Source organism: Cololabis saira, chromosome 11, assembly GCF_033807715.1.
Source record: "Cololabis saira isolate AMF1-May2022 chromosome 11, fColSai1.1, whole genome shotgun sequence".
NCBI classification, from domain to species: domain Eukaryota; kingdom Metazoa; phylum Chordata; class Actinopteri; order Beloniformes; family Belonidae; genus Cololabis; species Cololabis saira.
In genome coordinates this window covers 29,142,753-29,153,772 of record NC_084597.1, presented here as the reverse complement: position 1 = coordinate 29,153,772, position 11,020 = coordinate 29,142,753, and the positions used below count along the sequence as shown (strand labels likewise).

At 38.2% G+C, this 11,020-nt stretch overlaps 1 protein-coding gene across 2 annotated transcripts; it reads left to right on the top strand.

Moving 5' to 3' along the window:
• The first annotated feature begins 3,845 nt into the window (after positions 1 to 3,845).
• Positions 3,846 to 10,137, top strand: LOC133454695 (alpha-(1,3)-fucosyltransferase 7-like). Of its 2 annotated transcripts, XM_061733423.1 has the most exons (4): positions 3,846 to 3,985; positions 5,343 to 5,444; positions 6,155 to 7,051; positions 9,142 to 10,137. In XM_061733423.1, the coding sequence occupies exons 2-4, from the start codon at positions 5,442 to 5,444 to the stop codon at positions 9,175 to 9,177; spliced, it is 936 nt and encodes a 311-aa protein (XP_061589407.1). In that variant the 5' UTR covers positions 3,846 to 3,985; positions 5,343 to 5,441; the 3' UTR covers positions 9,178 to 10,137. The 2 variants fall into 2 exon arrangements, with proteins under 2 accessions (XP_061589407.1, XP_061589406.1); XM_061733422.1 differs by lacking the exon at positions 9,142 to 10,137 and having other exon boundaries at positions 6,155 to 8,000.
• The last annotated feature ends 883 nt before the right edge of the window (positions 10,138 to 11,020 follow it).

Below are 11,020 nucleotides of genomic sequence, written 5' to 3'. Positions count from 1 at the left end.
AGTAAATCAGACGTAAGGGGAACAAAAGAAATTAAAAAGCTAAATTACATTATCTAAAGATTGCACAGTGCCATTAGACTATTGCACTTCTCACTGATCATATTGCACACGACCCATCGGCTACATTGCACAATGTCCACAAACTATATTGCACACAGTTTCATAGCGCACAATTGCACCTGCAGGTGTGTGTAATGCACTGCACTAAATACACGCACATATGTGGATAATCTAGGGCAGTGGTTATCAATTCTGGTCCTCGTGGGCCCCTGTCCTGCATGTTTTAGATGTTTACCTACTTCAGCACACCGTGATAAAAGGAGCTGTGTCACCAACAGAGCTGTCCAGACCTTGATGACAAGCTGGTGACGACCATTCATTTGAATCAGGTGTGTTGATGCAAGGCAACATCTAAAACATGCAGCCACAAACGGCATATCTTTTCAGCTGAGAAATTAACTTCACTGCACAGTAACTGCAACAGCCCATTTTACAAACGAGTCACGGTACGCTACTGAGCGCTGAGCTCTCAGCTCAGAGCAGCTGTCTGGAGTTACCGACCAGCCAATCTGAAAATAGAACTTTTTTTTTTATGCAGGCTAAGGGTTATCGTATTTATCGTTATCAAGGTAAAACTGCCCAATTTATCGTGATATTGATTTGAGATCTTATTGCCAGCCCTACTAGGGTCTATCGTACCAAATATGCATACATAAAATATATCTCCAGTATCTACGGATGGCTGTACAATCAAAGTTATGGTCACAGTGCTGGTCTTCCTTTTTCTTCAGTTGTTTAATTTTAGTGTGTGCGTTGTGTGTGTAGTATGTGTTTGGAATGAATGTAGGCCTTTGAGTATATTTAAGTGTATATTTAAGTGGGCATGCATTGATACATAGCAATTACATAAAGTAGAGCTAGGGTTGCCACCCGTCCCGTAAAATACAGAATTGTCTTGAGAAAAAAATGTTGCGTCCCGTATTGAACTAATACGGGAAGCGATTTGTACCGTATTTTCATTAACTTTTACACCATATTCTAGATGAATTATTGAAATAAGTAACTTTTACACAATATTCTAGTTGAATTATTGAAATAAATTTACTTTTACACCATATTCTGGTTGAATTATTGAAATAAATTAACTTTTACACCATATTCTAGTTGAATTATTGAAATAAATTAACCTTTACACCAAATTCTAGTTGATTTATTGAAATAAGTAACTTTTACACCATATTCTAGTTGAATTATTGAAATAAGTTAACTTTTAAACCATATTCTAGTTGAATTATTGAAATAAGTTAACTTTTACACCATATTCTGGTTGAATTATTGAAATAAATTAGCCTTTACACCATATTCTAGTTGAATTATTGAAATAAATTAACTTTTACACCATATTCTAGTTGAATTATTGAAATAAATTAACCTTTACACCAAATTCTAGTTGAATTATTGAAATAAGTAACTTTTACACCATATTCTAGTTGAATTATTGAAATAAATTTACTTTTACACCATATTCTGGTTGAATTATTGAAATAAATTAACCTTTAACACCATATTCTAGTTGAATTTCTGAAAGATGGCAACCCTAAGTAGAGCCCCGGTGGGGCCTGCAGCCACGAGTCACCAACCCCCCAACCAGTTTGCGCCCCAACAGCGCGACTGAGGGCCACGACACAGGGGACCCCCGCCCTATGCAGCCTGCCAGCCGTGGCGGCGACAATTCCACCGGCCAGGACGACCACCACAGCAGGTCTTCCAATAGCGGGGCTTTTAGTAAATAAAGGGAGTTGGTAGTTGCTGATATTTTAAGATTAAAGTTTGAGATGCACAAAAAGCAAATGTAGAATCACCTAAGGTACTTTTACTACACCTTTAGAGCCTGGTTTTGTTGGCCCATTTGATATCGTCTTGAAAACTTCTTGTAGCGGTGGAGCTTGGCTGTGGATTCTATAGACCAGTACAGAATATTCAACAGTATTATCTCAATTAAGTTGTTTCTTTAAGATCTGACAGTGATGGCCTTTTCTCTTTTTTTTTTCTTTTTTAATCCAATACTTTAAAGGCTTGTTTATACACAATTTCGGTTGGTTTCAATGTACAGGCTGTTGCCCATAGTAAGTCATATTTGGGATAATCATCACATCAGTTTTGGTAGAATGAATTTTATCCGACTCACAATCAGTTGTTTAAAACTTTGCTGTGAGTAAAGAACGATGCCTAAATATTTTAATATTTGTACTAACTCAATTTCTACGCTGTCTACGAAGATATTGGGATATTAATATTGGCCTTTTTAGAGGGTTTACATATAGACTGTGTTTTATAAATTAAGGTGTATATTGATAATGATTATTCATGGTGCTTTATTGCGTGTTAAAACTCAGACACTTCAGAAGACACCTCTGACTAAGAATAAGAGTAAGCAGGTGTAGATAATGAATGAAAAAACATTTTTTTACAAATTATGGACATCACTTCACTGTAGCTAAAGAGGGCCATCATCTTGCGGTTCCAAAGCCAGCATCTGTGATGGTATGGAGGTGCATGAGCACACAAGTCTGTGCAGTGATTAATGCCACTGAAAGACAAGCAAGTTCTGAAACAACATACTGAGGCAAAAAATACCTTATGTATTTTAACAAGTGACAAGTCACACACTGCAGCAAAAGATCAGCATACGGTAATTCCGGCAAAAGCGTTGGTGCTAAAATGACATGCCTGCCGTTTAAACCCGTTAACCACCGAAAGGATTTCATAATGCATCAGATTCTAAGTAAAGTAAGAATGAAAGTGTTTTCTTTGAAGATTGTGTTAAGGGCTGATGCCACACAGGATGTCTGCCCCAACGTCTGAAATCAAATTAAAATTTCTTCAGATTTGTTGCGTTTTCTGTGCAAGATTTTCTGTTGATTTACATTTTAGAATGATCTTTGACATTTTTTTTCTTCCTTTCTTTTGATGTTATCTAATGATCATAATTGTATTGTATTTATGCTTCACATGTTGTATATGTGTATGTCACAAGTCTCAAGTATAAATTGCAAATGTTATTTCCGACCACAAAACTTCTTTTGAACAAACACTTGGGGGCAGATAAGACAGATCATCTTCCTTAAGCAAATGACACAGCATGCATGATTGCTAGCCTCATTGGGCTCATTGGGTGCGGTGCTGTGATGAACTGGTGACCTAACTAAGATGAAACTTCCTTTTGCATATGCATTTAAGCTTCAGTTTAGGGTTTTGCATGAGAAAACCTTTTTCAGAAATTATAATAAAAGCATACAACAATAAATTTCAGTTTTTTTGGGGGGGGATTTGCAAAAAAAGAGGCATGGATTTATTGGCTGTGCTGGCATTTTACAAGCCATGGATAGTTGCTATCATAAAACTTTAACTCAGTGGCCGATGCTAAATATGCACCATGCATGCTATCATTACAGGTACAAACGTCATACACTTTCAGCTCAGAGTACTTATTTATTTGTTTTTGCTTTCCAAAATAGATTACTTGCTAAATAGTTTGAAAAAAAACAATGCATATAATTTACTATTTCACTTACCATCTAATTGTATCTATTATTTTAACTAAGTGTTGTGTGTTAAAAAAAAAAGTCTTTACAGGAAAACCTTTCTGATTGGTTCACTCCTGTGTGGTGTCCACTGAGCAAACCCTATGTTTCAGATGTCGTTTAGCACTTCCCCTTTCCTCAACAGTTTACTCATGCAGTGCGTGTCTTCACAATTCAGCCATAGTGTTAGACGCTTTTGCAAAATATCTTTCCATTAACGCATGAGAGCATATAGCATCACACTTAACTTGAAAAGTGTAATTAAAGATACCACACCTCTGTTTCCTTGAAAGGGTGTTTCACACATTTGAAGCTCAGTACCATCTTGCAGCAGACAGCAAAAAATATTTAGTGCTGGTATCATCTGAAGAAGGACCGCAGGTGAGCCATCTTGCTCTCAGGTAAGTGGTGGAAACTTGGGGTTTTCCTTTCATGTTTTTATGGTCTCTGTGGGTTGACCTCAGAAAGATCTTTGTTTACATGTATTCTCATTTTACTCTATGTCACTTTGAATACCTGAACAAAATCAGTATGTTACCGTTGACTGCTTGCTCAATACCAGTCGCACCCTTATTTTCGTTGAGGCTGCAACTGGTATAGAGGGCAATGCCACCAACTACAGTGCATACAAAAAATCTTTCACCACATCCTGTTCAGTGTAGATTTTCCCTTTTTCATCTTAGGCTCTCATTTGGAAATGTGATGTTTCTGCTTGTTTCCTGATTATTTTATGTCACAAAAATGTAAAGTATGAACATATTGCAAAACATGACAGTGGTAGCTAAATATCATTCAATTATTGTATCCAAAAAGAGAAAGGGAGAACTGAAAGAGTTTATGTCCTGACACTATACTGACGTGCTATATTAGTGAAAATGTTTCTTTTCCTTTCTGAGGCAGAAGTCAAAATCTGCAAAAAAAAAAACATGTAGCATGTCTCCATTTATTGCGATTCACCAATAGACTGAATTATAAAAGCTCCTTCAAAAGTATCTATTTTTGCAGGAGAAGATTTTTGATGAAATAAAATAAAATAAAAAGACGCACTGGTATCAGAATATGTGACATCTTTGTTATCTACACTTCTTTTGCTTCTTTTCATAAATTTTTGTCAAATTTTAGATGATATAATATTAAATGATGCGATGTATTGTAAAATAGCTCATTTTTTAATATGTTCTTATCTGGCGGGAAAATGCATAGTACAAAAATCTACTTTTAAACATTTGGTTTTCCGGTGTTTTCACGAGTTTCTTGCAACTGTGAGGACTTCCTCATCTGTCCTGGTTCAGAAAGAGGTCTTTTCCTTTACCTAATGCAAACTGAAACCACAAAGCTGCAGCTCTTACATCTGTTGCACAGCTCCATTTGTTTCTCATTTATTATATTATATTATATTATATTATATTATATTATATTATATTATATTATATTATATTATATTATATTATATTATATTATATTATATTATATTATATTATATTATTGACAGTGCGTTAAATGTGAAATTGTAATTAAACATTTTTTTTTAAAGTTTTTCTACAGCCTGTATTTTAACTCATGCCACCCAAATAATAACTTACTGTAGCTTTTTTCACCAAAGAAACGGTTTTATTCTCTTTCTTCGGGACTCAGACTTTTCAGAAGTGTCATGAAACAAACAAACATAAGAATAAAAAGATAATAATAATGAGAATATTAATAATAAGTAGAAGAAAACCATTTCAGTTTCTTTTTTAATGTTGTCTTTGTTCTTAGAAAAAAAAGAAGCTTGTGCAAGTTCCTCGGGAGATGACGAGCAGTTGTGGTCAATGATCTGTAAACAGTTGTGAATCTGGGTTTCACTGGCTGTTCCTGATGGTGAGTGCTCTTTAGTGATGATCAGAAAGGAATTGCATTCACTTATTCTAAATCAGTGTATATGGTGGACTAGTATCTGTGATTAAAGAGAGAAAAAAAGGACATTCCTTTTTCCTTCAGTATAAATTACATTATCATTCAATCCTAATCAATTTCCCTGCAGGGATTTATAAAGTATTTTGAATTGAATTGAATTCAATCAGATACCGTACTTTCTTCCTTTAGTTTTGGTGTTTATTCACTCCTGCTGTTCATATATCGATAGGTCTGATGTCTACAGGCCTGTCTTGCAGTAAAAATAGTTTTGTCTTTTGAAATGATTACTTTCAAAGCATATGAGAATCTGTATAAAGTCACACATTATTGTATGTGTGCCACATATAATAAACCTCTGCTGGAGAGTGGCTTGTATTCATTTTATGACTCACCAGAATTCTTTTAAATGTCATAGAAAGTATAGTTAGTTAGTATTTGTTTCCAGAGTCCATAAAGAATTGAACCCAGGCATTAATCTATTTCCCATGCCTCCTGTAATACGTGTTCACTGCAGAGCATTGTTAATCAGTAAGTGGAGGTGAAACTGACGGTTCACAGATTTTAAAATAAATTCACCGTTTTAAAATAAATTGTAATCATAATATATCCTGTTAGCATTAGTTTAGATATTGCAACTTGACTGGAATTGCATTCTCAATTCTGTTTTTTTACAGGTGTGGTTTAACTCTAAAAGGATTTTCTGCAGCCCCATGAAGTGTGGCATCATCCTCACTGTTCCCTGCTGTGTGTTCTGGCTGTTTATCCAAATTCAGTGGCTAAAAGGAAACGAGGGCTTCTCCTGCTGCCACTGGAACACTGGTAAAAATTTGACCATCCTGCTGTGGCACTGGCCTTTTGAAATACCATACAGTCTGGGAGGTGATGTATGCTGGGATCTTTACCGCATCCCTCACTGTAAACTGGTGGACCGGCGCTCCCTCTTCCCCTCAGCTGATGTTGTAGTGTTCCACAACAGAGAACTGATACAGGGCAGCCAGAAACTGCCCACTGAATTCCCACGGCCGCGGGGCCAGAGGTGGGCCTGGATGTCCCTGGAGCCACCACATCACAATGGGAACTTGCAGCAGTTTGCAAATATCTTCAATATGACCATATCTTACAGGAGGGATGCGGACATCACAATACCATATGGGGAGCTGCTGCCTCTGGAGTCTGAAGGAAGTCTGGTAGAAGACAACTCTGTGAATAAGAGCTCCCTGGTCTGTTGGGTGGTTAGCAACTACCAGAGCCACCACAAAAGAAGCCGAGTGTTCAAAGAGCTCAGTGCTGTAGTTCCTGTGCAGGTTTATGGGAACTGGAAACAGAAACCTCTCTCTTCTAAAGACCTCCTACCAACAATCTCTCGCTGCTATTTTTATTTGGCTTTTGAGAACTCTGAGGCCAAAGATTATATCACTGAGAAACTTTGGAAAAATGCCTACCAAGGCGGGGCCGTGCCTGTTGTCCTGGGACCACCAATGAGTCATTACAAAGATGTGGCTCCACCAAACTCCTTCATCCATATTGATGAATTTAAATCTGTTAAAGAAATGGGGCAGTACCTGCAACAGGTTAAAGAAGACAAGAAACGATATGCTGAATATTTTAAATGGAAACAACATTGGATGGTCAGACTGCACACAGACTGGAGGGAAAGACTGTGCAAGATCTGCTCTCAGGACAACCATTTATCTCAGAACAAAGTTTACTCAGATATTGATGCCTGGGACAAGGCCCCGATATAAATATGGATCTCTGTGGTTTTAGCAAATTGCCAATGTTACCAAAATGTTTGACACATTAGAAACATAACCACATCTTTTTGGCATCAACCATATAAGTAATTTCACAAAGTTACTGTTCCAGCATAATGTAATGATTGGTATGAAGGAAAATCAAAATGAACATTAAATAATTATAGACACAGAGATAACACAAACTGGAATGATCTGTGTGATCTGTGTGATCTGTGTGTCAGTGCGAGAATTTACTTGAGAACCAAATTTACTCTGATCTAGAGGACTGAGTCAGTTCTAAAGCTACTTTGAATTTTAGATAAATACATGTGAGTCTTAAATAGATGTTAATCTGTATTCTATTAATACAGATTGACACTTTATCTGAGGCCCACTAATTCAGACCACAATCGAGAGCAACTGGCTGCCTTAGTGACCTTCACCCCATCCCTCTTTAAGACATTAACAGGAAGAATCTAGACCAAACTATATGAAGCGCAATATATATCTGCGGAGCCTGAACCCTGACTAGATTACTCACCAAATCATATGAATAATTAAACAACAAACATAATTATTTTCCACTTTTTTCTACTTCTTTGCCTCAACACATTACAGTGGGAGGGTAAGTAGTTAATCGAGCCTGCTTCACTCTTTCACCTCCCCTGCTGTACTGAGCAGACAACCAGGAAGTGATTTGTGCTGCTATCATTGTGCTGGAAATTCACTTTACACATGTGTGTGTGTGTGTGTGTGTGTGTGTGTGTGTGTGTGTGTGTGTGTGTGTGTGTGTGTGTGTGTGTGTGTGCGTGCGTGCGTGCGTGCGTGCGTGCGTGCGTGCGTGCGTGCGTGCGTGCGTGCGTGCGTGCGTGCGTGCGTTCGTGCGTGCGTGCGTGCGTGCGTGCGTGCGTGCGTGCGTGCGTGCGTGCGTGCGTGCATGTGTTTAGAACTACAGAATAAAAGTAGAAATCCAACATACAGGCTGCTAGTTAGAAGTTTTCTACACAAGCAGGATGACTCATTACTCTCTGAAAGTTGAAGCGATAAAATATTACACCATTAAAAAAAAAATATTTTGAAAGCAAATAGTTGCATAATCGTAAGGGTAAAAGAGAGGCAATCTTGAATTTTATGGCAGCTACATGTCTCAGGCCAGTTCAGCACTGGGACTCCATGCCTTTGCAGATTTATCTAGATTATTTTGACGATATTATGTACTGTTGACACGTTTTTGCAATTTTACACTGAGGAGCAGTATTCTGAAATAATTTCACACACACGGGAACAAAGAAGCCTCTTGCACATGACTGTCAGGAAAATATGATTTTGTGATACTTCCAATGAAAGACCAAGTAATTTCTTCCAGCAGCAGGTTGGTAGAATCTCTTCACTATTTGGGGATTTCTAGCTTACAACAAATCCCAAAGCGGCAGCGGAAGGACTGGTGGAAGGACAATGGTCATTGGCAGTTCAAACCCTGCTTCCCCCAGTCATCTGTCGTTGTGTCCTTGGGCAAGACACTTCACCCTCCTTGACTCCAGTGAGGGCATCGCTGGTGTGTGAATACGTATGAATGTTCTGGCGGTGGTTGGAGAAGCTGTTGGCGTGGACTGGCTGCCACGTTTCTGTCAGTATTCCCCAGGGCAGCTGTAGCTACACATGTAGTTTACCACCACCAAGTATGAATGAGGAGTGAATGAATGTTTAGATATGTAAAATATCTAAATGCAGAAACATACATGTCTTATGTGATACAAAACTTTCCCTAAATATGTGCTGCCATTGATAGTTTCATTTTTGCAAGACTGTAGTTTGTGCCAAATTATGATATTGATTCTGTTATATATTTAAAACATGTTGTTACGGCCGCTGCCCTTTCCTCCTTTACTGTGTCTTAATTTTTCTCTCTCTGCCACTCTGCCAAGCTGCACAGCTCACCACAGAAGCTCCGGCCTCTTTGACCTGATTGGTGCGGCCTCCAGGCTCCTGGCAGTCCATCCCTCAGTTCACCTGGGTTCCTGATTGGTGCGGCGTGTCTGGGGCTGGCCAATCCCAGCCACCCAATCAGAAGTGAACAGCTACAAAACCCCTGCCAGTCTGTCAGTCTGGGCGGCTGATTGTGTGACAGTTCGCCTCTTTGTACAGAACATTGGTTTGAGAGAAAGCTAACATTAGCTAGCAGCTACCGTGTGGTCCTTTGTTGTTGCTTTTTTAGTTTGCTAAACCTGTGAAGTGTGGCCAGGGTTTAGTTTGAAAACCTGTGACTGATTCCGTTAAGTTCCCTCACCTAGTACCTTCATGTCTAGAAACACTAGGTGCAGGGGTGCTGTTTTTGGTTGTACTTTGGTTTTTTTTAGTGAGTGTAGACAGCCTTTGTTTTCCTTTTTGTTTTGAGTTAGTTTGGTTATATCCATTTTAGCTCTTAGAGAGTCTTTATGTTATATTTTTGTTTTTGATTTAAACAGCACCCACCGGCCCTCTTCTTTGGTTAGTTTTGTTCTTTTTGTTAATCTGTTAACCGGTATTCCGGCATTTTTGAGTGACGAATAAACTACCTTACCTTATACCAGCTGGGTTTTGTGTTGTTTCCCTTTTCCCCTGCAAGCTGGGTTGTAGTGTGTGTGTGTGTGTGTGTGTGTGTGTGTTGCTGAGGAAAACTATTACAGATCTGTAAAATGTGTGTACCATGTTTATATAGTTTTGTTCTGTTAACTTTTGGCACTTATTGTATGAAAAAAAAAATGAGCAATTGCATAAGTAAACTGTCAGTGTCTTGTGATGGTAAATACCACAGGCTATGTAACCCTGCCAGTTCCCGACATCATTGCTCATGACTGAGGTTAGGCAATTACAATTAGGTCCACAAGGATTTTGACAACAGTTTTTATGATTTTTACCCTTTTTACACCACGTCAACAGAACTGGAATAAATGTTTTTTGTTTTAATAAAAATGTGTTTTAATGGAAAGTCAAGTCAAGTTTCAGTTCCAATTTAAGAGGTCTTGCAAAACCATGGCATTTAGCATTCATCATTTGACTTGAATTTTGCCAGAACTATCAAAATGCTGCAGCCATTTGCCAGTGAAGCAAAGAGATATTTGTCATGATCTGAGGCAACTTAATGGAAAACAGTGTTGAGAAGATGTAATTTATATATGGTCTAATGAATATGCTCAGTTACTAGCTGATAGTGTCTCTTGCAGTCTTCAGAGGGTTTAGATCAGATTTAGATTTCCTGTTTCCTGTTTGTCATTGTATGTTATGTTCCAGTAAGGACCTAAAGCACACTACCAGAAATCATGCAACAGCATAAAAAGTGAGAAGAAACATGTGACAACTATCATCAGAGAGGATAGTTGAGTGGCAAAACCCATTGATGGAAATAAGGCATTTCTCCAGAAATGTGTCATGCTGAGCTGGATTGTTGTAAAAACAATACAAAAGACAGGGAAAACAAAAAATAAATAAGGCATATATCACAATGGAAGGGGTGCTGATTAAAATTCATTTTATTTATATACCGTATTTTACAGTACAAGTGATCTGTAGGCAGTTATCAGAGGCCTGGAGCATGACCCTCGAGCTTATATTAAATAAAAAAATGGCAAACTCCCCTGGTGGGAGAAAAACCTTAAAGCCAAACAGTGGCAAGAAAAAAACTCCCCTTTAGGGAAGAAGAAACCTTGACCAGGACCTGGATCATTAGGGCGACCCTCCTCCTGAAGACCAGTCGGGTAAAGGAAGAAAAGAAGAGGACGATAGGACAGGGAGTATGAAGAACAGGGAGTACTAGATGATACATGG